At 39.2% G+C, this 26,203-nt stretch overlaps 1 protein-coding gene across 3 annotated transcripts in view; it reads right to left on the bottom strand.

Annotated features, from left to right (window-relative positions):
• The window catches only part of TMTC4 (transmembrane O-mannosyltransferase targeting cadherins 4), a 77,891-nt gene that overhangs the window by 33,648 nt on the left and 18,040 nt on the right, over positions 1 to 26,203 (bottom strand). For all 3 annotated transcript variants that reach the window (XM_058276453.2, XM_058276454.2, XM_058276456.2), the window contains exon 5: positions 23,121 to 23,208. In XM_058276453.2, the coding sequence (XP_058132436.1) occupies positions 23,121 to 23,208 (88 nt within the window). The remainder of the gene's footprint in view (positions 1 to 23,120; positions 23,209 to 26,203) is intronic.

The following is a 26,203-nucleotide window of genomic DNA, read 5'->3' as shown; positions in this document are numbered from 1 at the left end:
CACTCCAGGGTTAGGAGTCTAGGCGCTCTGAGCATTGGCGTGGCTTGAGATGTGTATGCTCTGCTAGCAGTGCAGAAGAGCTGCAGCCTCTACTGAAGGACGCGCCTGGCTCAGGTCGAGGCCCAGGCCAGGAGGGGCTCAGGTACCTACAGGAAGCCACAACCTCGCTAGCAATGGGGACATTTTGATAAGTGACTCAGGGTGGGGATGAGCTCCTGTAATAACTGATGGTCCCTACTGCCTTCTGAGGGCAGAGGGTCTGGGTATACCCTGGTTATACAAATTGCATGAGTTGTACATGCAATTTGGGGTCCAGGGCTGAACAGCTTGGGATAGAGGAAAGGCCACACGTGGTGGTCCCCTTGGTGTTTCCTCTGTGAAGCCTCACTGCCTCTTCTAAATAAGTGGTGAACACTTTTTAAAAAGCACAGGTGTGAGTGGGGCAGAAGTGCACCTGCGTGGAGGATCCGATCATGAGCTTCCCAGGTGGCTATGAATATGGGTGCAGTTGTGCTCAATACCAGAACTTCTGGGGTGAATTCCAGCTCTGCCACTTACTATGTGACCTTGAAAAAGTTACTTATACGCAGCATCGATGTCCTTGTCTATAAAATGGGGGCAACATTACCTACTTCAGGATCTATTTGAGAAAAAATATTACATAAAAATATCTGGCTGCTTGTATTAAAAATGCTTATACATGTATATTATCATATCTCTGAAAAACACATAGGAAACTGATTCTAGCAGTTTCTGAGCAGTTCTAAGAAGGAAAATTGGGATAGCAGAGGAATGAAGTCTAAGTTTTCACCACAAAACTTTTAGTACCTTTTGGATTTCCTCAAACCATGAGCATGTATTAAAAACCATATTAAAAGTAAACATTTGAAAAACAACGTGGCCTGGTGCTGGACCCACAGAAAGTATTAAAAAAAATGTTAGTTGTACCTGAAGGGATGGACTTTTCAATAGGGCTTTGATGAAGTAGGAAAGGGGAGGGCTGAGGTAGTCACCAGGTCACAGAATAATGTGCCAGGTACATTATATAATAAAAAAGACATACCATGGTTCTCATGCAGCAGCTATCCACGGCTTGATCAAGAAATCATCAATTATAAGCATTTGATCTAAGTGTACATATGTATGCACATATGTGTGCATGTGTGAGAAAGAGAGAGAGGCATGCAGACCCTAAATGGAAGGATGCAAAAATCCTTATGAGGATATAAGAATTGATTAGCAAAGCTCCGGGGATTTCATGTCCCTGAAAGAGCCTGTGGGATCTGTGGGGCGGGAGATACTCTTAACTTCGGTCATACTACGTTTTGGCCAAGACTTCTCAGGCTGACCAGCTCTTGACAAACTGTGACCAGGACTAATTCCTGATATGACCAACACCTGCACTGGCTTGTCTTACCACATTACATAATTGGGCCTGAAGCCCTGTCAAGTTTTTTGGGGAAAATGTCCTGATTCACAAATCGGCTAATGCAGCAAAAAAGATTCAGAAGTCAAGCAGAAACGAAGCACAGGCTAACATATCCTGACCTAATCGGCTTTCTGAGAAATTTCTTTATACCAAATTTCAGGGTCTAAAAGTACAAAAGAGCAAAAGAGATATAATACAAAAAAGTTTTATTTGGCTATTATAGTCGAGTCGCTTTAACATTTTTCACCAGGCTAACTGTTCGAATAGCAAAGCCTCACTGACTTGGATGCTATTATGTCACAAAACACAATGAAGAGTCTGGCTTTAAAACCTGTCAGAACCTTCCTGTGCCTACTGGGAAAAGGCTACCCTTCCGAGAATGGATTTAAGGTCCTTGCTAACATGGCAAGATCCTGTCTCTCCAGTTTCTTTTCCTCTTCTATATTCCAGTCACACTGGCCCACTCTACATGTTCTCAGCTCGGCTGAGCTTATTCTATCCCCTTAGGCTGGAATGCCCCTGGCAAGATTCCATCCATCTCATAAAGCCACCAAGTGTCACTGACTCCCCACCCCCAACCTCCCAGCAGAATCTTAGTTTACTTCTTTTAAGTCCACACTTAGAGCCACGGTGGGTCCCACTGGCAACTGGACGCATGTCTAACTGCCCCTGGGAGTGGGTACTGCCTTGGTCACTCTGTGCCCCTAACTGACCCCTAGATTAAGTTGGCCCCACTAAGCACCCACACTGGCCTGTCGCAATATTTTCCACACCGTTTATGACAAGCACTTGTTTTTCTGCCATTCCCCTAGAGGAGAGGTTCTCAACCTCAGCACTCCTGACACTGGCCAGATGACTCTGTTGTGGCGGGGGGGGGTGGTGGGGGGAGCCGCTGTCCTGCATATCGGAGCATGGTTAGCAGCACTCCTGGCCTCTACCATTAGATGACAGTAGTGCCCGGTTATGACAACCAAATGTGTTCCCAGACATTGCCAAATGTCTCCTCCCACAACCGAGAACCACTGCCCTAAACCAGCGCTACTCAGTGTGTGGTCCGCAGCCTGGGCTCGCTCCTGTGCGCTCGCTAGAAACGCAGTCTCGCCCCCCGCCCCAGAACTGCTGCATTAAACTCTGGAGGGGGCCCAGCAGTAGCCTTTTAACAAGCCCTCAAGGTGAGTCTGGTGCAGCTGAAGGTTGGGAAACCCCATCCTGGAAAGCAAGCGTGTTCGGTCCCAGCTGCAGTGCTGGCCCCTGCAACTGTAGGAAGTGATTACTGTCAACCAAAAGGGGCACAATCAGTTTTGAGCTGCTGGCAAATAGCAGATCCACAGGTACTAATGGTCCCTTCTTAGCGGTCCCATACTTCCTAGAGGTTGTGTGTGATCTCCTGTGTGCCACATGGAATCCCTTCCAAAACGCTTCCAGCAGGTGGCTACGTGGCCTTGACTTCAGCAGCTGCTGATAACATAGCCCGTTTCATTTAAAAATTTTGGGGTGTTAGATTATTCTAGAGCCCAAGACTCCTCTCAAAACTTTAGCTCTTAGTTCTGCCTTGGAAGAGAAGCTGTTCAAGTTGTTCTGGAAGTCAAGTTCTCTTTACTGAAAACTATTAGACACCAATATATTTAGGTCCACCAAGTAAACTAAGGATAATCTTACATGCTGAAATTGATTATATCGCATGTATATGATGCCAAAAATATCATAATTACAAGTCACAACAACAACAAAAAACCCTGTCAAATTAAGCATGATTACATTTGCATGTTTATGTGCTTATTGGAACGTATACTTTAGTTTGGCCATTCATGAGTGCTCATTGGCAGACAAGTGTTGGTTGGCTCCTGTGCTTAAGAAAATGATGGCAAAAAGAATCCTAAGGTTAATGTATTGATTAACTTCTTTAGGGACATGATTTGAGGGATGGTCAACATAGTTTTAGCAGTAGAGCACAGGCAGGCAACTCACAAAACAGGTGACGACAGCTCATAATCCACAAGCCAGAGCTTCAGAGACCCTATGCCTTTTGCCATAAACAGAGGAGATGAGGGGCAGCAACACTCTGATGTCTTGTCTGCTCTAGGTGTACTTGGTCCTTCCTCCCATCCATTTTCCTGATTCTAGATCAAACCACTTTTAGGATTTTCTCATAGTAGAAGTTTCTATGTAAACAGGAGCCTTTAATTATAACTCGACTCATTAACTTCGTGGGGTCTCATCTATACATAAATAGGGCACAAGAGCCACTCTCCTTCCCTTCAACCCCACTGCCCCCAGCCTGCTCTTTTTGCCTGGTTTGATGTTTGATTGCTGCAGTGCTCTGGGCGCAGAGGAGGAGATGGTGCTATGGGACCAGGAGCTCGGTCCATTGTTTCCTGTCCTCTAAGCATGAGGGTCAGTAGCTCACCAGAAATGATAATAAATGGACATTCCCCTGCCTACCCATTACCTGGGCTTTTTTTTTTAAAGCTTCCCCTATCCCCACAATTTATGTATCTCTTAACTAAACAAAGTATGATTCTCAGTGTAATGATGCCTTTTTAAAAACATTAATTAAAAGGTCCCTTGAGCACTTTACATTTCTTTCTAGAAAACTAAATTACCTTGTTTTGAACTTGAATGTACCACAGATTAATTTCTGTTCCCACACCCCCCCCCAAATTCCATGGACCAGTGACCTTTGATAGGAAAATTTCCAGCTCCTCCATAAAAACACCCGAAGGACTTGTACTTGAAAGTACTCTGTTAACACACAGTTAAATTATGACATGAATGTCAGAGTCAAGAGATCATATTCCATTAATCTAATCTCTAGTTTAAAATAGCTTTCTCCCTAAATGGCTAAAACAGTGAGCTTTAATAGCATATAAAAAAATAAAGATTATAGAAAATTTAGCCTTCAGATTTATTGATAAAGTCTTCTCTAATCCAACATCATAATTTTACCACCTTTCTCAAATCCCAAGGTTAAATAAGGGGTCCTGACTCCCTAGACCTCTAAAATCCCCTATCACTATTCTTCTGGAATAATTTTATTCTTCACTTTGCTCTTATACTTCTGAATTTGCTGGTACGAATTTTGTACACTTGGTACAAAAACAAACAAAAGACAAATGCAACATTTCTTTGCTGAAGAAGTTTCTTCAGTTTCAATTATTAATATTAAATGTCACTTCTGAAAACTGGCAATTTCAGAATAATTTCGCTGGTTAAAGTCATAAACCTCGTTTAGATACAGTGCTTGGGACAGCTTAACCATTTGGAGAACTACATTGTAGTACTGCACTGTTCAAAAGAGGAGCCATTATAGCAAATGAGCACTTGAAACGTAGCTAGTTCAATGGAGATATGCTGTAAGTATAAAATAACACACCAAATTTTGAAGACTCAGCATGGAAAAAAAGAACAGAAAACATCTCAATTTTTATACTGACTATATGCTGAAATTGAAATGCTTTTGCTATGTTGGGCTAAATAAAATATATTATTAAAAGTTATCTCGTTATGTAAGTATGAAGAAGAAATGCTAAGGGGTTTGGAGTCTTTATTTTTGGAGTAATGAAATTGTTCTAAAATTTTTAAGTTGATGAATGTACAGCATTTTAATTATACTAAAAGTCATTGTTTATACACTTTGAATAGCCAGAAATAGTAGCTATGTACAGTGGGGGAAGCACAGAGATATTGAGAAGTAAGGAATTTTCTTGTTTGTCTGTTTATTATTATTATTATTGAAATAAGGAAAATGCTCTAATAATGACTGAAGTGATGAAAGCACAACTATATGATTATACCAAATACCACTGATTATACACCTTGGATGATCTGTATGCTTTATTAATATGTACCAATAAAATTGATTTTTTAAAAAAAGTCACCTCATCTGTTTCTTCTTATAATGTAACTACTAGGAAATTTAATGGGATGTGTGGCTCGTGTTCTATTTCTACCGGACAAGGCTGTTCCAGACCATGTGATCAAGTACCTAGGACTCTGCCACATACCCTGTGTTCACTCAAAGATCAAATAGTTTTCAAATCTGCCTTTGAAAAATCGCACAGATATGAAATGAGTGTGCTTATTTAAATTCAACTCTTTCTCCCCCAGTCCCTACCAGACTGGTCACTCAGTTTTATCAGGAGTCATAAGACTAAGTCTGCACATCCATTTTGAGTTTTCCAGAATCTACACAGAAACGCTTAATTTAACTAATATTTTAAAACTATTTATTAGAAATCAAAGAGGTCATCTTTTACAAATGTGTGGTAGTAATGTATAGGAGAAACCAAGGCCAACTTACAAAGCACTGACAACATATTCCCAGCACTGGAATGACCTAGAAAACGAAGATTTATTTTGAGTATTGATTTATCAAAGGGGCTAATGCTAATAGTTGCCAGTATACTGCAAAATCTAGATCAGGGGTCTGTAAAAAGGGGTCCATGAGCTTGAATTTAAATGAAAAAAACAACACCACATTATTTTTTTGGGGACATGTTGGTACAGGTGTGATGTATTTATTAAATAATACACAGTGTAGTGTGGACTTAGTAAGGGGTCCATGGAACAAAAAAGGTTAAGAACCCCTGATCTAGATGAATTTGGATTTTGTGTTTTTGTGGCTATAATTTTATTTAGTAACAATGAAAGCCATTCTTTTATTTCCAAGTTTGGACATTTTTAATAAGACAACTGAAGCAACTGCATACTTCCTTGCATATAGTAGGCATTGAATAAATATTTGGCAAATCAAGGAATAGTCTCATTTATTTCCATGACTATTATTAAGTCTATTATATTACCATATTTCTTATATAATTATGTAAGATGTAATTTAATACCAAAAAAGTTAATAATCTGCTCACTGTGAACAAATACAGCTGTAAGCAAAGTATTTTCACTTTTAATTAAGTCTTTGAACCCCCCCAAACTGAAGAATCTCTACCTTGTGAGATTCTATTTTAAAAAAAGGTAATTTGGTAAAAATGGAAAAACAATTACATAGGGGATACAAAAAAGGCATAGGAAAATAGGTTTTATGTCAATATTTACATGGCCATAAATGCTAGATACAGTAAAACCAAATCCTGAGAAATAAATATCACCCCCAGTGAAGTTGTACTTTTGAATATTTTTATTCAAAAAAATCTTCCCATGATCAGGAATTCTAACTGTGCATAACTCTATGAAAGCATCTCTGACTTTTACCTTTACCCAGGTTTCTCTGTCTCATCTCCATACAGAATGCTAAATGTTAAGCACCACAGACCCAGGAAAGGGGAAAATATACCCAACATTCTTACACCACACTTCTCTCTCATCTTTTAAGAAGAAACTTGTAATGAGATACTTGTGCAGCATTAGCAAGCATCAACAGTTTATGATCTGAGACTTCATGGAGATATGCCTAGAAAACGTTTTCTTGGTTCAGTATAGATCTGTATTATCTAAGATAATTCAATCACTTAGGTAAATGGAGGCAAAGGCTAATGGAGTGAGGGGAGTATGGGGGAAAATGCAGTAACAGAAAGACACTTGTGAGTGCTAACACCCACAAGTGCCAACAGATGTGACCGATTTAATGAAGCATGTGCCTGAGTTGGCACCATTTTGCAGCGGGAAGATCTTCTTTCAGAAAAAGCACCACATTGTACAAGACACCCATCTTCACCACTCTATGCCTGGCATCTCTGCCGCGTTGAAACAGGCACGTCCTGTTGTGTGTGGGAATTGCGCCACCCTGACAGGTGGCCGCAACGTGCTATCTGCTAGAGCAACACAATGAGCATCAGATTCACATTCAGAAAGTTGGAACCAACTAAGCAGTGCTTCCACGCACAGAATGAAAAATCTGACATTGCCTTTCTATAATATGGGACCATGTTGAGAAAATCAAGCCATGTAGGAACCAAAGAAACATGACAGAGAAATGAGAATACACATGACCAGTTTCAGAATTCAGCCAGCAGGGGTCCCACATCTAAAAACAAGTGCCCTTTACTATGTGAGTTACACAATTGCCTTTTTTTTTTAGTCAAAGGAAAACAGATGTCTTAAATAAGGACTGTGAAAAATAATATCTTAAGAGTAAGAGCTATCCTATCTTAGATGCCACTGCTATAAAAGAATATAAGGTTTAAGAACTTAAGAACAACTGAGATTTGAGACCCTGTCTTAAAATAATTTTTTTTATTAGAGAAGTTGTAGGTTTACAGAGGAATCATGCAGCTAGTATAGTTTCCATATTTCCCTCTCCCCCACAACAGTTTTCCCTATTAACACTTAGCATACTGTGTTACCTTTGTTACAACTGATGAAACAATATTATTATAATTATACGATTAACTCTAGTCTCTAGGTTACATTAGAATTCACTGTGTTGTACAATCCCATGTCTTTTTAAAAATTTTATTCTAGTAACATATATACAACCTAAAAATTTCCCCTTTAACCACATTCAAATATTCAATTAAGTGGTATTAATTACATTCCCAATGTTGTGCTATACCAAGATATATTACCAAAATGTTTCCATCATTTCAATGAAAAACTCTAATACAAGTAAGCACTAACTCCCCATTCCCTACCCTTAAAACATATATTCTAATTTCTGATGCTGTTAATTTGCATACTCTGATTATTTCAATATCAGTGAGTTAATATGGCATTTGTTCTTCTGTGCCTGGTTCATTTCACTAAGCACGACATCTTCAAGATTTATCCATATTGTTGCATGTATTGAAACTACTTTCCATTTTATGACTGAATAATATCCCATTGTATTCATATATCACATTTTTTGGCAATTGTGAAGAATGCCACTGTGGACATCAGTTAGCAAAAATACCTATCTGAGACCTTGCTTTCAATTCTTTTGGGTAAATACTTACAAGTGGGGTTTTTGGAACATGTTAAATTCTATACATTATGTTCTGAGGAACCACCAAACTTTTCCACAATGGTGCACCATTTTTTATTTGAATTTCCCTAGTAGTTAACGATGTTAAACATCTTTTCGTGTGCTTCTTGGCCATCTATCTCTCCATGGAAAATGTCTATTGTGCATATTAAAATTAGGTTGTTTATCTTTTTGTTGTTGAGCTGTAAGATTTCTTTATATATTCTAGATATTAAATCCTTATTTGATATGTGGTTTCTAAATATTTTCTCCCATTCTGTAGGATGTCTTTTTACATCCATGATAAAGTCCTTTGATATGCAAAAGTTTTAATTTACGATGAGGTCCTGTTTAGCTATTTTTTCTTTTGATGCCTGTGTTTTGGTGTAAAGTCTAGGAAACCATTGCCTAATGTAAGATCCTGAAGATGCTTCCTTATGTTTTCTTCTAGGAATTTTTTACTTTGTTATTATATTTAGGTCTTTGATCCATTTTAGGTTGATTTTTGTATGTGGTATGCGTAGGGGTCGACCTTCATTCTTTTGCATATGAATATACAGTTTTTCCCAGCACCATTTCTTTAAGAGACAATTCTTTCCCAATTAAGGAGGCTTGGCATTCTTGTCAATAATCAATTGGATATATATATATATATATATATATATATATATATATATATGTATGAGTGTTTACTTTTGAACTGCCAATTCAATTCCATTGGTCATTCTGTCTGTCCTTGTGTGAGTACCATGCTGTTTTGATTACTTTGGGTTTGTAATGAGTTTTAAAATCAGGAAGCGAGGCCTTCAACTTTCTTCCTTTTCAAGATGGTTTTGGCTAATTGGGGCCCCTTATCCTTCCATACAAATTTGATGATTGCTGTATCCATTTCTGCTAAGAAGGCTCTTGGAATTTTGATTGCAGTTGCATTGAATCTGTAAGTTACTTTGGGAAGAATTGATATCTTAATGATATTTTAGTCTTCCTACCAATGAACACAGAACATTTTCCCACTTATTTAGATCTTTGATTTCTATTGGCAATATTTTGTAATTTTATATGTACAAGTCCTTTATATCCTTGGTTAAATTAATTCCTAGATATTGTATTCTTTTAGTTGCTAATGTATGTGGATTTCTTTTTTCTTGATTTTCTCCTCATACTGTTCATTAGTAGTAAATAGAAACACAATGACTTTTCTATGTTGATCTTATACCCCACCACTTCACTGAATTTATTAGCACTAGTAGCTTTATTGTACATGCTTCAGGATTTTCTATATACAGAGTCATGTCATTCACAAGTAGTTAAAGGCTTCATTCTTCATTTCCAATTTAGATATTTTGATTTCTTTTTATTGCCTAATTGTTCTGGCTAGAACATCCAGGACAATGTTGACTAACAGTGGTGAAGGGGCATCCTTGTCTTGTTCCTGATCTTAGAGAGAACACTTCGTCTTTCACCACTGAGTGTGATATTAGCATTGGGTTTTTCATATGTGCCCTTTATCAGGTTGAGGTTTCCTTCTATTCTAGTTTTTCAGTGTCTTTATCTGAAAGGGGTGTTGCATTTTGTTAGATGCTCTTTCTGCATCAACTGATGTGATTGATGTGATCGTGTGGTTTTGTCCTTTGTTCTATTAAAGTGGGGGTATTGCATTAATTGATTTTCTTATGTTAAACCACTCTTGCATACCTGGGATAAGTTCCACTTGATTTAGATGTGTAATTCTTTTAATGTGCTGTTGGGTTTGGTTTGCTAATATTTTTTCAGGATTTCTGCATCTATATTGATAAGGGATATTGTGTCCATAATTTTCTTTTTTTGTGTGGATATCTTTATGTGGTTTTGGTATTAGGGCAATGCTAGCCTCTTAAAATGGGTTAGGACGTGTTTTCTCCTCTTAAATTTTTTGGAAGAGTTTGAGCAGGATTGGTGTAATTCTTTTGAAACATTTGGTAAAGTTCATAAATTTCACCAGTGAAGCCATCCTTGGACTTTTTTTTAGAAGGTGGGGTGGGGTGGGTGTGGGAAGCAGGATTTGATTACTCTTTACTTGTTATTGTTTGTTGAGATCTATTTTTTGAGTCAGTGTAGGTAGTTTCTGTGCTTCTAGCAATTTGTCCATATCATCTAGGGTCTTCCATTTCTTGGCATAATTGTTCATAAGATTGTCTTTTCTTTTTTTAAGATTTATTTTATTTATTTATTTCTTCCTATCCCCCTTGTTGTTTGCACTTGCTGTGTCTGTTCATCTTCCTTGTTTCTTTTTAGGAGGCACTGGAAGCCGAACCCTGGACCTCTGATGTGGGAGGGAAGCGCCTGATCTCTTGAGCCACCTCTGCCCCTTGCTTTGTTGTCTCTCATTGCTTTTCCTCCTGCATCTCTTATTGCGTCAGCTCGCTGTCTTCTGTAGGAGGCAGTGGGAACCTCTGCTTCACACTTTATTGGGTCTCTCATGTTCTCTCTTCTTGTGTTGTCAGCTTGCCATGCCTGCACATTGTGCCAGTCTGTTGTCTTCTTTAGGAGGCACTAGGATCTGAACCAGCAACCTCCAGTGTGGTAGGCAGAAGCCCAGTCGCTGAGCCACATCCACTTCTCCGTAATACTGTCTTTTTAAAAAAAGATTTATTTATTTATTTTCTGCCCTTCCCCTCATCCTCTTCCCCCTGCCCTGCTATTTTTTGCTGTCTGTGTCCATTTGCTGTGTGATCTTCTATATCTATTTCTCCTTTTTTTTGGTGTTCTCATTTTTTCTCCTCTAGGATTTGATCCTGGGAACCTCTGATATGGAGAGTTTCCCTGTCAGCTGCGCCACCTCAGTTCCTGGTTTCTGCTGCACTTCACCTTGACTCTCCCCTTTGTCTCTCTTTTGTTGCATCATCACCTTGCTGCATGACTCACTTGCACAGGCACTCTCATAACACAGGCACTGGCTTGCCATGTGGGCACTGGCTCACCATACAGGCATGCTTTCTCTTCTTTTTCGCCAGGAGGTCCCAGAGATTGAACCCGGGTTTTCCCATATGGTAGGCGAAAGCCCTATCACTTGAGCCACATCTGCTTCCCACATAATATTGTCTTATAATCATTTATATATCTATGGAATCAGCAGTAGCGTCCTCCCTTTCATTTCTGATTTTAGTTATTTGTGTCCTTTCTTTTTTTGTCAGTCTAATCAAAGGTTTGTCAATTTTATTGATCTTTTCAAAGAACAAACTTTTGGCATCATTGATTCTTAATGTTTTTAAATTTCTATTTCATTTATATATGCTGTTATCTGTTATTACCTTGTTTCTGCTTGATTTGGGTTAATTTAATCCTCTTTCTCTAGATCCTCCAGTTATAAGGTTACAATTCTGATTTGAGATCTTTTTTCTTTTTTAATGGAAACATCCCATAAGTTTTGATATGTTGTGTTTTTATTTCCAATTGCCTGGTGATTTTTTAAATTTCCCTTGTGATCTCTATTTTTAACCAAGTGGTTGTTTTAGAGTACATTAATTTCCAATTATTTGTGAATTTTCCAGTTCTCCTTCTGTTACTGGTTTCTAACTTCATTCAGTTGTGGTCAGAAAAGATATATTCTATGCTTTCAATAGATTTTAAATTTATTGAGACTTGGTTTGAGACCTCACATATGGTATTCTGGAGAACGACCCATGTATAGTAGAGAAGAATCTGTGTTCTGCTACTATTGGATGAAGCATTCTCTCTCTCTCTGTTAGGTCTAGTTGGTTTATATTCCTTTAGGCCTTTTTCTATTGTTTCATTGATCGTCTGATTAGATGTTCTATTCATTAATGGGAATTTATATTAAAGTCTCCTACTATTAATATATAACTACCTATTTTTCCTTTCAAATTTGACAATTTCTGCTTCATATATTTTGAGGCTCTGCTGTTAGGTACACATATATCTATAACTGTTATGTCTTCTTGTTGAATTATCCCCTTTATCAGTACATAGTGACCTTAATTGTCCTTAATAACGGTTTATAAAATAAAACTTTAAGTGTATCATTCATACATGAACATATATAAACAGTAAGTGTTCAGTAAAAGTCTTCATAATAGTTTTTGACTTAAAGTTTATTTTATCTAATACTTACATAGACACTTTAGCTCTCTTTTGATTATTATTTTCATGGTATATTTTTTCCCCATCCTTTCAAGCTTTCAAACTAATTATATCTTTATAGTCTCTTGTAAACAGCATATAGTTGGGTTATATTTTTTTCATTCATTCTGCTAATGACTGAAAAGCTTAATCCATTTACATTTAAAGTAACAGCTGATAATGGAGGACTTTCTTTTGCCATTTTGCTATTTGGCCATTGTAAGGCTAATACCTTTTTCATTTCTCAATTCTTCCATTAATGTCTACATCATATTTATTTTATTATTTTGGTATTGTAACATTTTGAGTCCCTTCTCATTTTCTTCTGTATTTTTCATGTATTTTCTTTGTAGTTTTCATGAGCTTAGTTTTTTTTTTAATTTTTTTAATTTTTTTTATTTATTTAATTCCCCCCCCCCCCTCCCCTGGTTGTCTGTTCTTGGTGTCTGTTTGCTGCGTCTTGTTTCTTTGTCCGCTTCTGTTGTCATCAGCGGCACGGGAAGTGTGGGCGGCGCCATTCCTGGGCAGGCTGCTCTTTCTTTTCACGCTGGGCGGCTTTCCTCACGGGCGCGTGGGGCTCCCCCACGCGGGGGACACCCTTGCGTGGCACGGCACTCCTTGCGCGCATCAGCCCTGCGCATGGCCAGCTCCACACGGGTCAAGGAGGCCCGGGGTTTGAACCGCGGACATCCCATATGGTAGACGGACGCCCTAACCACTGGGCCAAAGTCCGTTTCCCATGAGCTTAGTTTTAACACCCTTAATGTATAACAATCACACTAGATTTGACAGACTTAAACTTTAATAGCATACATAAATGCTGTCCCTATACCTCTTGATCCCCCACCTTTTAACTGTACTTGTCATAAATTTTATCTTTATTTGGTGCACTGTATGACCCAAACCACAGATTTGTCATTACATTTTATGCATCTGCATTTTAGAATCTATAAAAGGTAAAAAGTAAAGTTACCTACCATAAATAGAATAGTAATAGCACTTATAATTACCATATGGCTACCACTTACCAGAGATCTTTAATTCTTTATATCACTTGGATCAATGTCTAGTGTCCTTTCCTTTCAGTCTGAAGAAGTGCCTTTTGAATTGCTTATAGGTCAGGTCTAGTGGTAACAAACTCCCTCAGCTTTTGTTTATCTGGGAATGTCTTAACTTCTTCAGTTTTGAAAAACAGTCTTACTAGACATAAAATCGTTGATTGTCAATTGTTTTCTTACAGCAATTTAAATATGTCAACCCTCTGGCTTCTTGCCTCCATGGCTTCTGATGCAAAATTGGCACTTAATTTTACTGTGGCTTTTGCATGCTATATTTTATACAGTGTCTTTTTTTTTTTTTAAGATTTTTATTTTTATTTCTCTCCTCTTCCACCTCCTTGTCTGCTCTCTGTGTCCATTCGCTGTGTGTTCTGTGTCTGCTTGCATTCTTGTCATGCAGCACCGGGAAACCGTTGCTTTTTTCATTGTGTCATCTTGCTGTGTCAGCTCTGTGTGCTTGCGGCGCCACTCCTGGGCGAGCTGCGCTTTTTTCGCACAGGGTGGCTTGTGGGGTACACTCCTTGCATGTGGGGCACCCCTACGTGGTGGATAACCCTGTGTGGCACAGCACTCCTTGCACATGGCAGCACTGCACGCAGGCCAGCTTGCCACTCAGGTCAGGAGGCTCTGGGTACTGAACTCTGGACCCTCCACATGGTAGGTGGATGCTCTATCAGTTGAGCCACAACTGCTTCCCTGTACAGTATCTTAAAGATAGTAATACTTTTCCCAGGCTGCTCTGACTTAATTGTTCCTTACACTGCTCTAGCTGTGTGCAAATTGCTTCTGCCTACAGGGCAACTTCTAGGAGGGCAAGCCAGAGACACATTTCTGATTAAGTCTGTAGACTACCTGATAGTTTGGCAATGACATACAGGCACCCAGTAGGTACACAGGGGTCACTCTGCTCTCTCTAGAACAAGGTGAGGGATCCACAAATGGAGCACAGGCTGGTGCCACATTGTGCCATGAAATGGGTAGGTGAGAGGCTAGCAAGGGTACCACAAACTGCCTACTGCTTTTTAAAAAAGATTTCATTTTTTTAATCATTTACTTTTTTTCTTCTGCTCCCCCTCCCACGCCCTATTGTTTTTGCTGTCTGTGTCCATTCATTGTGTGATCTTCTTCATCTATTTCTCCTTTTGTCTTCTCTTCTCATCTTTCTCCTCTAGGATTCACCGGGATTTGATCCTGAGGACATCTGATGTAGAGAGGTTCCCTGTCAATTGCGCCACCTCAGTTGCTGGTTTCTGCTGTGCTTCACCTTGACTCTCCCCTTCATCTCTCTTTTTGTTGTGTAACCATCTTGCTGTTGGACTGACTTGCGTGGGCACTGGTCACCGTGCAGGCACTCAGCTTGCTGCACAGGCACTGGCTCACTACGTGGGCACTCATGCAGGAATTTGGCTCACCATGCAGGCACTCATGTGGGGACTCAGCTTGCCATGTGGGCACTTGGCTCGCCATGCCGGCACTCATGCGGGCACTCAGCTCACTGCATGGGCACTTGGCTCACCATGTGGGCACTCGTGTGAGCACTCAGCTTACCACTTGAGCACTCGGCTCACTGCGTGGCACTTGGCTCCCTGTGCGGGCAATCAGCTCGCCACATGGGCACTGGCTCACCATGCAAGCATGCTTTCTCTTCTTTTTACACCAGGAAGCCCCAGGGATTGAACACGGGTCCTTCCATATGGTAGGCAGAGACCTTATCACTTGAGCCATATCCACTTCCCCCTCCTACTGCTTTTAAAACTGTGTTTTCTAGATTCAGCAGTTGCTCAGTTATTGTAGTCCTTTAACTGTTTTCTGGAGTTTTGCAGAAGATGGTTCTTCCAGTTTTTGCTAACTGTGCAAAAATTAGCAAAAACTAATTTTTTCCAGAGAACAGCACCCTGAAGCATCTCATGCTGCCATCATGGTTAACTGGATGAATTGAGATCTTGTCTTTTGTTTATGAAGAACTGGTTAGAGCCTAAAACGACTCTTCTAGGTATGTAGCAAATCCCTTCCTCCCTGGAGAAGATTTTTAGTTCCTCACCATAAATGGAACTAATTAAATTTCTCGTACTAGTCCTAAATTCCTCTCAACAGATAGTTTGAGGTGTTAGTTGAGAAAACAAACCGGGCTTTTCTGGCAAGCTTATCAAGAAGTGAGTTTATCCTCTTTCCAATGTGAAATACCAATCTTTAAAAGATATATATATAGGGAAACGGACTTGGCCCAGTGGTTAGGGCATCTGTCTACCACATGGGAGGTCCGCGGTTCAAACCCTGGGCCTCCTTGACCCATGTGGAGCTGGCCCATGCGCAGTGCTGATGCGCACAAGGAGTGCTGCGCCACGCAGGGGTGTCCCCCACGTAGGGGAACCCCACGCGCAAGGAGTGTGCCCATAAGGAGAGCCGCCCAGCGCGAAAGAAAGTGCAGCCTGCCCAGGAATGGCGCCGCCCACACTTCCCGTGCTGCTGACGACAACAGACGAGGACAAAGAAACAAGACGCAGCAAATAGGCACAGAGAACAGACAACCAGGGGAGGGGGGGAATTAAATAAATAAATAAATCTTTAAAAAAAATAAAATAAAAGATATATATAGGGAACAGATGTGGCTCAAGCAGTTGAGCTCCCCCCTCCCACATGGTAAGTCCTGGGTTCAGTTCCCAGTGACTTCTGAAAAGACAAAAACAAGAACAGCAAGCAATAAAACAATATTCCCAGCACCTGGTACCTAAAAAAAAAAAAGATACAGACATTTGATATTACGTCTTATGGTAGCAATAATGCTTTTTATTTTGGGGATTCAGAAATAATAACCACTATAACTGTGACTTCATCTTTCATTGTTTTTCATTTTCAAGAAAAAAATATGTGCTCCAACACCTGGCAACAGACTGTGGTGAGTGAAGTAACTTATGCTTTATAGCCTGATAACTCTAAGCTTCTACCCCAAATAAATACCTTTTATTAAAAAAAGAAAAAGAAAAATAGTCTTCCCTTATATAGAAAATTCCTTTTTTAAAAAAGATTCTGTTGCAAAAGATCTTGCTTGGAGACATTCTATTTAAACACTAACAGGGGAAAGAAAAAAAAAGTACAGGGTCCCAGAAAAGTTATTGAATAGATTTTCTTCATTTTCTGAAAATGCCAGGACTCCTGAGGTTAGCACAAAATTGATTATTACCAACCTCAGGCAGTTAAAAAATGCCCAGAGCTTTAATATAGATATCTTACCTAAAAACTTAATAAGGTTACCAAAAAGAATGCATCCTCTGATAATCATTAATATCAGAGTAATCAATTTTTATACCCTTATAAAATAACATTAAATCTAGTCCTTCATAAAAATCTTTCTTGATACTAGCCCTTTCTTTGAATTTAGGTTCAGACCTAACATTAAAAAGACCAGGTCACATATCATGGAATCTCAATAAACATTAAGTATTATTATTATTATTTGTATCTCAATAAACATTAAGTATTATTACTATTATTTGTATAGTGGACTTACTTCTACCACAAAAGAGTTGGCTTCTCTGTTGAACACTTACCAATAGATGCAACAACATGGGCAGCCAGAGAAAGAAATCATCATTGGAATGACAATTACAGATATGTTTTTACCACTTGGCAAACCTCACACTCTGACCAGACATGGAAAAATGGTAACATGATTTTTTTTTTTAGGAGGTTACTGGCAATTGAACCTAGGACCTCATACATGGGAAGCAGGCACCCAACCACTGAGCTACATCCACTCCCCACTTAGAGATGGCTTTTTCATTTGTTTTTAGGAGGGACCAGTAATAGAATCCAGGACCTTGCCCATGAGAAACAGGCGCTCAGCCATTTGAGCTATAGTCACTCCCTGATTATGTCTTAATATATCCAAATTCCAAATGAAAATCTAGGCATCTGTCCACTAGTATTAAGGGCTCTACTCTGTTGAATTTAAAGACTAGAGAGAAGATAAAAGAAATGAGCAGTTCATGCCCAGTACAAGAAAATGACATTTCATTTCTGAACATGCATTCCTTAAGCATTCTGAGAAATGGAGGTTTTATTTTAATCAAAATACAATAAACCAAAGTCCCTCAAATGCAGACTTTGTAGTTTTTGTATCCTCAGCATGGGACACAAGGCCTGGTACAAAGGATGTTCTTACTCTTTAATTATTGGTGATGAAATGATTGACCAAAGGAAAAGGAAAAAAAAATTGAGATGCCGATATACTATTTTAAAACAATCATAAAAAATGTCTTTTTAAAAAAATATTTTAAAAATAAACACTGTCTTTTAACAGTGCCTTAACCAGGATTACTTTTTCATATAAGGCTCTTACTGCTAATTCTCTAAGAAGGTATTATTAATTAGCAAAAAGTATGTTCTTCTTTAAAAAGACTCTTAGCCACCATCTGCATAAAGTTGAACATTAACATGATGTTTACAGGCCATTCCAAAGAGTTGGCTATAAACAAAGAAGGAGCATCTATTCTTTGAATGTTTAAAAAGGAGTGTTGAAGATCAGAAACAGAAAAGTTGCTGAAAACATAGTGCCTCCATCAACAGAGATGAGGAAAGGTTCTACCTAGATTTTAGTAGCACTGGCTTTGGGGTTTATTAGCAGAAGAGTGACTTGGGAGTTGTGATGAGAATGAGAAGGCAGCACTGGCAGAGGTGCTGGTACTGCCCCAGGCTGACTGGAGCAGGTGCAGGTGGACCTGGCTGGGTGATCCACCCTGCTCTGCTCCGTCACGGAGTTACCATGGCTGGAACTCAGGGCACAGAACCTTGCTGGGGAGGGGTTGGAGACCTGTTTGACACATGGACCCCAGGGCACCTGCCCTAAGTAAGCTACTAACAGTCAGTCTAAGTACCTCTCTCAAGAATCCAGGTTGTCTGAGCCCATAGACCTGCAACGAAATTGGGAGGCAGAATTCAATCCTTCTATCGACTGCCTGTGATATGAAAACAACGAATGCTGTCTGAAAATAGCAGCGAAAACCAATTCAAAGTGATGGAGACTGTGGCTTTGAGGGATGGGTGTTTTAAACCATCTATTTCAAACAACCGAGAAAAACTATTATGATCTGTTCCTCAAAGCCTGCGAGGCAGGTGAATAAAGTTAAAGGACAGGAAAGGATGAGAAAGCCCATGGCCAATAATAACTTTCTGGGTGACCAAGGCCCGGAAAGGGGCAGAGGAGCAATTTCCTATAGCCTGATATTTTCCAAAGGCTAAAAGAGCTGTCAGTGACTGCAAAGAACCAGATACCAGTCTGGAGCTGACCCAGTATGCTCGATTTTAATCTACTCTTTTTTTTACCCCCCTGGGAAGTTCAAGTTAACAGGAGAATAGATCCTGGGAAGATGGGGCAGCTTGTTGACAGAGGTCAACGGAGAGGTTTCTTCCAAGGTTCCTTAATCGATCCATTTGTCTTCTAACAGACCCCAGTAACTTCAACTGAATGAAAAGACCTATTCATATTCTCAAAAGGGGTTTCTACAGAAGCCAAACCTACCACTGCTACTGGATCCTAAACATTAAATATTTCCAGGTTGATATTCTCAAAAACATTTACATAACATTATTAAAGTCCTGACAATTTCTTTCCAATTCCCAAAAACATATCTTAAATGCTAAAAGAATGTTACTAGACCAAAAGAGAAAACATACATTGCTACCCTACAGTTAATACATTTACATTATTACTAAAATATACTTTGCCAATTTCTCATGACTCAGAGTACTAATCAACTGAAAACCATCACATATTTAGCCACCTTTACTTTTGGTATTAGTTTCCAACATCTTTATTTTTTAAATTGTCTTTTGTATATATGACTTTTTGGAAATAACATTGTAATTTACAAATGAATTAAAAAGGGATACACCTATCAGAATACACACATTTTTGAATTAGAACAGAGGAAAGGTTAATAAAAGGAACCAGGAAAATAATGTAAAATACATTTAGTTTTTCAACAATCTGTGAGACTACTCCATAAAGGAGGCTAACAAAATTAGCAGCTCACTTGACAGAGAATTTTTAGTCTCATGATAGTTTTTCCATTATTTTATAAGAGCAAACTTTAGAAGTAGTAAGATGTCCTATTATATCTTCTAAATGATGTAGCCTATATGTTAAATCTCTCAACATTTAGCACTTTGTTCAAAAAGCACTTTTTGATGGCTTTGAAATCTATCCAGAATAAGGAATAATTGCTTTAAGGCAGGATATTTAAAAATTAATAAAATGATACTTCATGAAACAGTTGTCTTTGAGAAAAGCCGACAGACTTAATTTTTAATTTTCTTCAGGAAAAATATGACTACTGATACATTTTTATCCTACGAGACTGCATACTCAGATTTAACTGCCAACCTTAAGAACATGAAATACCATTATTTGTAATGAGCCCAAGAGTGAGGTAGTAAATGGCCCCCCCCTCTTGACCCCATTACAGAGTCACAGTCTTACAAAAAAGCCACTTTACGATGCTGGGCCCATCATGAGGCTGGGCAGGTGCAACCCTCCACTGGTCCCTGGGGACAGCGGGTCTCCCGAGAGTTTTACTTTCATGGTAGGTGGGGGGATCCCTACCCCAGAAAGGGCTGGGCATGCTTACTCCTAAGTGACCTTCCAGTCTTGGGAAGAAAAATTGCCTCTGTTTTCTATACTGGAGTTGTTTATTCAACTGTTTCCAACTCTACTGTGTCAAAAAATGTCAAAAAAAAGTGGTGGCTTTATCTTGGTGTGGTAAGAAAATAGCAGTGAATGGGAGGAGAGTAGGCGGATGGAAACTAGCGCTGAGTGAGCAGCGGGAGGGTCATGGGCCCTGGAATCACCTCCACTTCCATTCTGTCTCAGTGGAGCCACAGGTTTTAGAGAAGCCATCCCAACCTACCTCTGGAAACTGAGGAAAGCTAGTTGGGCTAAAAATACAGTTTGTGATCCTAAGTGTTTTTTTTTGTTTTGTTTCTAAGGTTCAGGGGCCAGGGAATAAACCTGGCACTCAACCACTGAGCCATATTGGCTCCCGAGTTGTTTTTTTCACTTGTTTTCTTGTTGTGTGTGTGTGTGTATGTTTAGGAGGCATGGGGAACAAACTCAGGACCTCCTATGTGGGAGGCAGGTGCTCAACTGCTTGAGTCATAGCTTCTCCCCCAGAGGTTTAAAAATTCTTCTAATTTTAGAAAAGTTTTAAAAATTGAGAAATGAGTTCACAGGTGTTCATTTTAACAACAAGAAAAATTTTGTTATAAAGGAATGTAGGTGGTCTATAAGTAACATAATATAGAAGTTATATACATAGCTCACCTATATTCTTTTATAACAAATATTTTTAAAATGTTTATAATTTATTCCAGTAATGTTTAATTGCTAAATTATATTATTACATTTTGGTTTTTAAAAATTCCCTCCAAACTTCATAACTAAAATAATTAAGGAATTAAACAGTCACTTGTTCTGTATGATGGTGGGAGGAAAAGAAACCTTCAGATAAAATATTATCTTCAGATAAATGCTTTAGATACATATGTCTTAAGGATTAAAAAAGTGTCACCAAAATCTATTGATTAAAAACAACGTTTTTGAAAAACAGCATCTTTTTTAAAAAAATAAAAAACATATAGAAGTAGACATACTAATATATAAACACTCATGTCTCCATCATGCAGATTAAACAATTATCAACTCGTGGCCAGTTTTCTTTCACCTATATTTCGACCAGCTTTCTGCCTCCTCTCAAATTATTTTGAAGCAAATCACAAACAGCATACCATTTTACCCATAAATATTTCAGCATGTGTCTCTAAAAGAAAAGGGTTGTTTTTGAAACAATCTTTAATAGAATTTAATAGACCACCTGGCTATTTTAAATTGTTGTCTTGAAATGTTTATTTCATTGGGTCCCATGAGGACAGGGAAGCAGCACAACACAATGCATTTGGTTATCAGCCTAGAGTGAGTTGGACGGATTCAAAGGTGAACCCAATTCTGTCCTGAATAGGTGTGTGACCTTGGGAAAGTTACTTAAACTCTAAGTCCTGGTATAGGGAAAGTGGAGAAAGTAAGTCAACCTACCTTAAAGATTGTTATAGTGATTAAAGACTTATGGCCAATGAATGCTAACTCTATTAACAGCAAAGCCATCTACGTTCAGAACTGAGACGTTTTCTGCTGGAAACTCCCCTATTAGTGGTTGTTACCAACATCTTGTTTTGTTTTGGAAACCACTCGAATGGTGACAGCTATTCTGTGGATCGGCTATCCCAGGAGATGGCAAACTCTGTCTGTAAAGGGCCAGACAGTAAGTATTTTAGGCACTGAGGGGAAAATACTCAGATCTGCCATTGTTAGGAGAAAGCAGTCACAGACAACTGGAAAACAAATGGGTATGTTCCAATAAAACTTCTTTTATGGACCCTGAAATTTGAATTTCATATAATTTTTACATGTTATGAAATATTATTCTTGTTTTTTTCCCCCAACCACTTACAAATGTGAAAATTATTATTAACTTGCCAGCATACAAAAATAGGCGATAGGCTGGATTTGGATCAGCATCCTAGATGGCCAACCCCCGATCTAGCTCATTTTACTAGCCCCAGCATACACAGAATTCTGAATGAGGTGCTCTGTTCTTCATTATTAACAAGAGGTTAATTCACACAGGAAACCCAAGTACAGCAGTAGTGTACAAAGCACATTAAAGCTATAGTAGCCCAGGACCACACCTAAGCTTTGAGACACATTGTATAAAAGACCGAAGGAAGCCAAAGTACAATTCCTTCTTTCTGCCTAACCACTCTCCCCCAACAGTCCACAGGAAATCTTTCCTCTGGCTTTCCCTACTTTTCCCTTCCCCCACCAGAATTCAAATAATTGATTATGATACATCAGGAGTGCATTTTATAGTCTATAAACTTCTAACTTCTTCAGAAATGGAAACTAAACCATTATTTATAACTGTTAAATAAGCTAAATGTATCATATCCAATTCCTACTATAGAACAATTTGGGAGGTATGCTTTAACTTGGGGTCTACCAGAATCCATAAAGTGAGCAGACTTATCCAGGGTTCTGCTGAATTTCAATAAATACAACTAATACTAACGACCAGATATTATGCTCACTCTCCACAACTGGTCACTTAAGCTTATCAGTTTCAACAATGAGTTACTGTGTAAGTATTAATAATACTACAATGAAAAAACAAGAACCTAGTAGTACAGATGCAGGTCCAAAGCTATACATTCCAGCATTTTCTATTTTTTTTCCTAAAAATACTACAACAAAAATAACCAGTTTTTTTTCCCCCTATGATTTTGCTAGAAGTGAAATAGCAAAAATCAATCATAACTGCTTGAGTATCAAGAAAAGAAGCATTTAACCACTCAACAGGATACTCCCATAAGAACATTTATGTTTGAACTTTGTATTATTAGAAAAAGCAATGGAGTAAACAGATGTATCTAAACAGAGTTTATACTTTCTAACCCACATTCCCTCAAAGAAAATGTTCCATACTTGTAATTTCAAATCTGTTAAAGCATTGTTCAACAGGACAAAAACATGAAGACACAAAATGAAGAAGCCAAATGTAGTGCTTACTCTCTTTAAATGCTTTGCAGTAGCCAAGGAAAGATAACACAAAGAACAGGGCACACAGGAGGTCTGCACGGCCAACGACACCAGCAACCTTGAAAGAAGGGGGGAGAAAAAGGTTTACAAAAACATTGAAACAAATCCTCAACAAAGGAAACACAAAAAATTCCTCAGAAATAGAAAACCAACAGCTTATCAGACTCTGCTTATTAAAATAGCCTGTACAACTGTGAAACAAACATGTGGTGTTATCGTATAATTGTGTTTTTTTCCACTTTTTGGTCTAGGACTTAACTGCTTCCAAGAGAAAACTGGATTGGATTTAACCTATCACTAAGATATTCTGTGAGCTGTACACAGATAATGCTGCACGTGTGCAGTAATGCTGTATTATTTAGCATGCTCCACCCAAGAGCTCTGGAGACCCAGCCTTCTGATGTCCCTAAAGTAGATTTTCAATTGGGAAACGTTATGGGCTCAAAGGGCATGATATTCACAAAACAAACTTTGTCTGGACACATAAAGGATATAAAGGTGGTTTTGAAAAGACATGTACTTGGGAAACAAGTGTTAAAAGTCATCAGGCAGACAGAGAGAGACATTCAAAGCTGCCTCTGTCATCTTTTCCTCCTTTCACACCAAAACTGATTGCACAGGTTAATTTAGAAAGCAGAATGCTTCAAAAGTTGTTAACAAGTAAGAAGGAAAAATAATAAAACTTCTAGCATTAGCATGTAATCATCTACCATTTCCTTCCCCCTACTTTCCACATTGATGAAATCTACCCTCCCCTCTGCCTTAGTGAAATGAAGAGATGTAATATTTCTTTTTAGTTCTTTAGGGATCATTACTCCAAAAATTGTTCTCCAAATGTTTCATGGCAACAAAAGATCATGAGTATTGATCTAGTTTGTATGGAAGCCTGTACTAACTGGCACCTGAAAGTGATATTGTTCTAATGGCTAGTAGGTTAATCTACTTTTTTTCAATGGACAGATACATGACATGTGAAATGAAGAATAAAGTACTATTCTATTAATGAAAATTAGAGAATATATGAATATGAGGATTTTTTGTTACTAAAAAGGATGAATTCATATACTGTTTTTACATTTCCATATAAAATAGATAAAACTAATATGCTCTAGGAACAGCTTCCATCTACACTGGTTAGGTATGAAATAAGCTCTATTATCTACTTTAACTGTAAACTCCTGATGAAGGTGAACATGGCAGCACATGGTGTTCATGTAATCACTAAGAGGAATGACTGAGCTAATAAGTCGAACCTGCAAATACTGTACACATGAAAAAAACCTACTGAGAAGGAAGCTAAGAACAAAATCAAGGGTCACCAGACGCTGGAACAAGTATGCTGGAGGGTTCAACAACATAACTACTTCATGAATGAAACGAATGTCCAATGAGCGTTCTTGAATACTCAGGGATGTAAACTCACTAAATCAGGATACATTAAGTGTAGAGAGCTAAACAAAACTAAGTCGGGCACCTAGTAGGTAATGGCTCAGTGTTAGTGCCCTTCCTGAACCCCAGAGCATTTTTCTATAAATAGGAATAGTACAAGGAAAAGGACACAGTAGCTCAATAGGGGTCAGTGAGAAAGTAGCCCGAGCATCCTGGTTATGGGGTCTTTCTCCCAGAACTATGGAAGGGGAAGCAGAGAGTATCTCTGTGATAATTTCAAGTTTTTTGTGAATCGCAGAAAAGATCAAGCTCTTAAAATTATTCTATTCCTGTGTGTGTGAGACCTGTTGATTGCAGTAGATTCAATTAAGGAATCTTTGATCACTTTTTTTTTTTTTTTTGCCGTACCAGGGCTGGGGATTGAACCCTGGACCTTGCATGTGGGAAGCTGCAGCTCAGCTGCATGAGCCACATCTGCTCCCTAGATCACGTCTGATTAGATCACTTTAGGACTTTTGATTGGAATATGTCAGTGAGGCGTGAACCAAGTTAGGTCTCTGCCCTCTTCTGGGGTCTTATATAAACTGAGAACTGGAAGCAGAAACAGAGAAAGACAGCTGCCATTTTGACCCTGCCATGTGAGAGGACTCTAGGATCACCTGTAGTCACAGAAGACAAAGAAGCCCCAAGAGGTTGAGAGGTCCTGGAGGCCAGAGGCTGTGTATGCTCTCAATCAGCTGAGCACAGAGGCATGGAAAGAGGCCCCCTGTGAAGCTAGGCCCACAGAGCAGCCCAAAGCTGAAGAGATGAACTCTGCCATTAGCCGGATCACCCACAGCTGAACACCGAGAGCAGCCTGGAGGAGAAGGCAGGGGCCCAGATGGAGATCCGCCATTTTGCCTTGCCACGTGGCAGAAGCCCAGGATCCGACCAGCAGCCGACCTTTGGTGAGAAAGCATTTCTAGTAATACCTTGATTTGGATATTTTCCCAGCCTCAGAACTACTAGCTTTTACCCCAAACAAATTCCCTTTTCAAAGCCAACCCATTTCCAGTATACTGCCTTGGCAGCTCTGTGGCAAACTAAGACAATCTCAAGGCTGCAGATACAGTGCCTGAGGGTAGAAGGGAATCCCAAAACCTTTAGAGGATAAAGTAATTCAAGTCAATCCAGGCGGCGGACTTGGCCCAGTGGTTAGGGCATCTGTCTGTCACATGGGAGGTCTGTGGTTCAAACCCCAGGCCTCCTTGACCCGTGTGGAGCTGGTTCATGTGCAGTGCTGATGCACGCAAGGAGTGCTGTGCCATGCAGGGAGTCCCAGCGTAGGGGAGCCCCATGCGCAAGGAGTGTGCTCCGTAAGGAGAGCTGGCCACCATGAAACAAAGTGCAGCCTGCCTAAGAGTGGCCCCGCCCACACGGAGAACTGACACAACAAAAAGAAACACAAATTCCTGTGCCACTGACAACAACAGAAGCGGACAAAGAAGACGACGCAGCAAAATAGACACAGAGAACAGACAACTGGGGAGGGGGGAAAGGGAGAGAAATAAATCTTTAAAAATAAATAAAGTCAATCCAGAGAAATTCATCTAAGGAGATCATTAAACCAAAGAGTTCAGAGGAATGGATGTGTGTATGTGTGCATGAGGTCGGAGAAACAGAGA

Source organism: Dasypus novemcinctus, chromosome 15, assembly GCF_030445035.2.
Source record: "Dasypus novemcinctus isolate mDasNov1 chromosome 15, mDasNov1.1.hap2, whole genome shotgun sequence".
Classification (NCBI taxonomy): domain Eukaryota; kingdom Metazoa; phylum Chordata; class Mammalia; order Cingulata; family Dasypodidae; genus Dasypus; species Dasypus novemcinctus.
The sequence above is the reverse complement of the archived record's forward strand: the minus strand, read 5'-3'. Positions and strand labels throughout refer to the sequence as shown.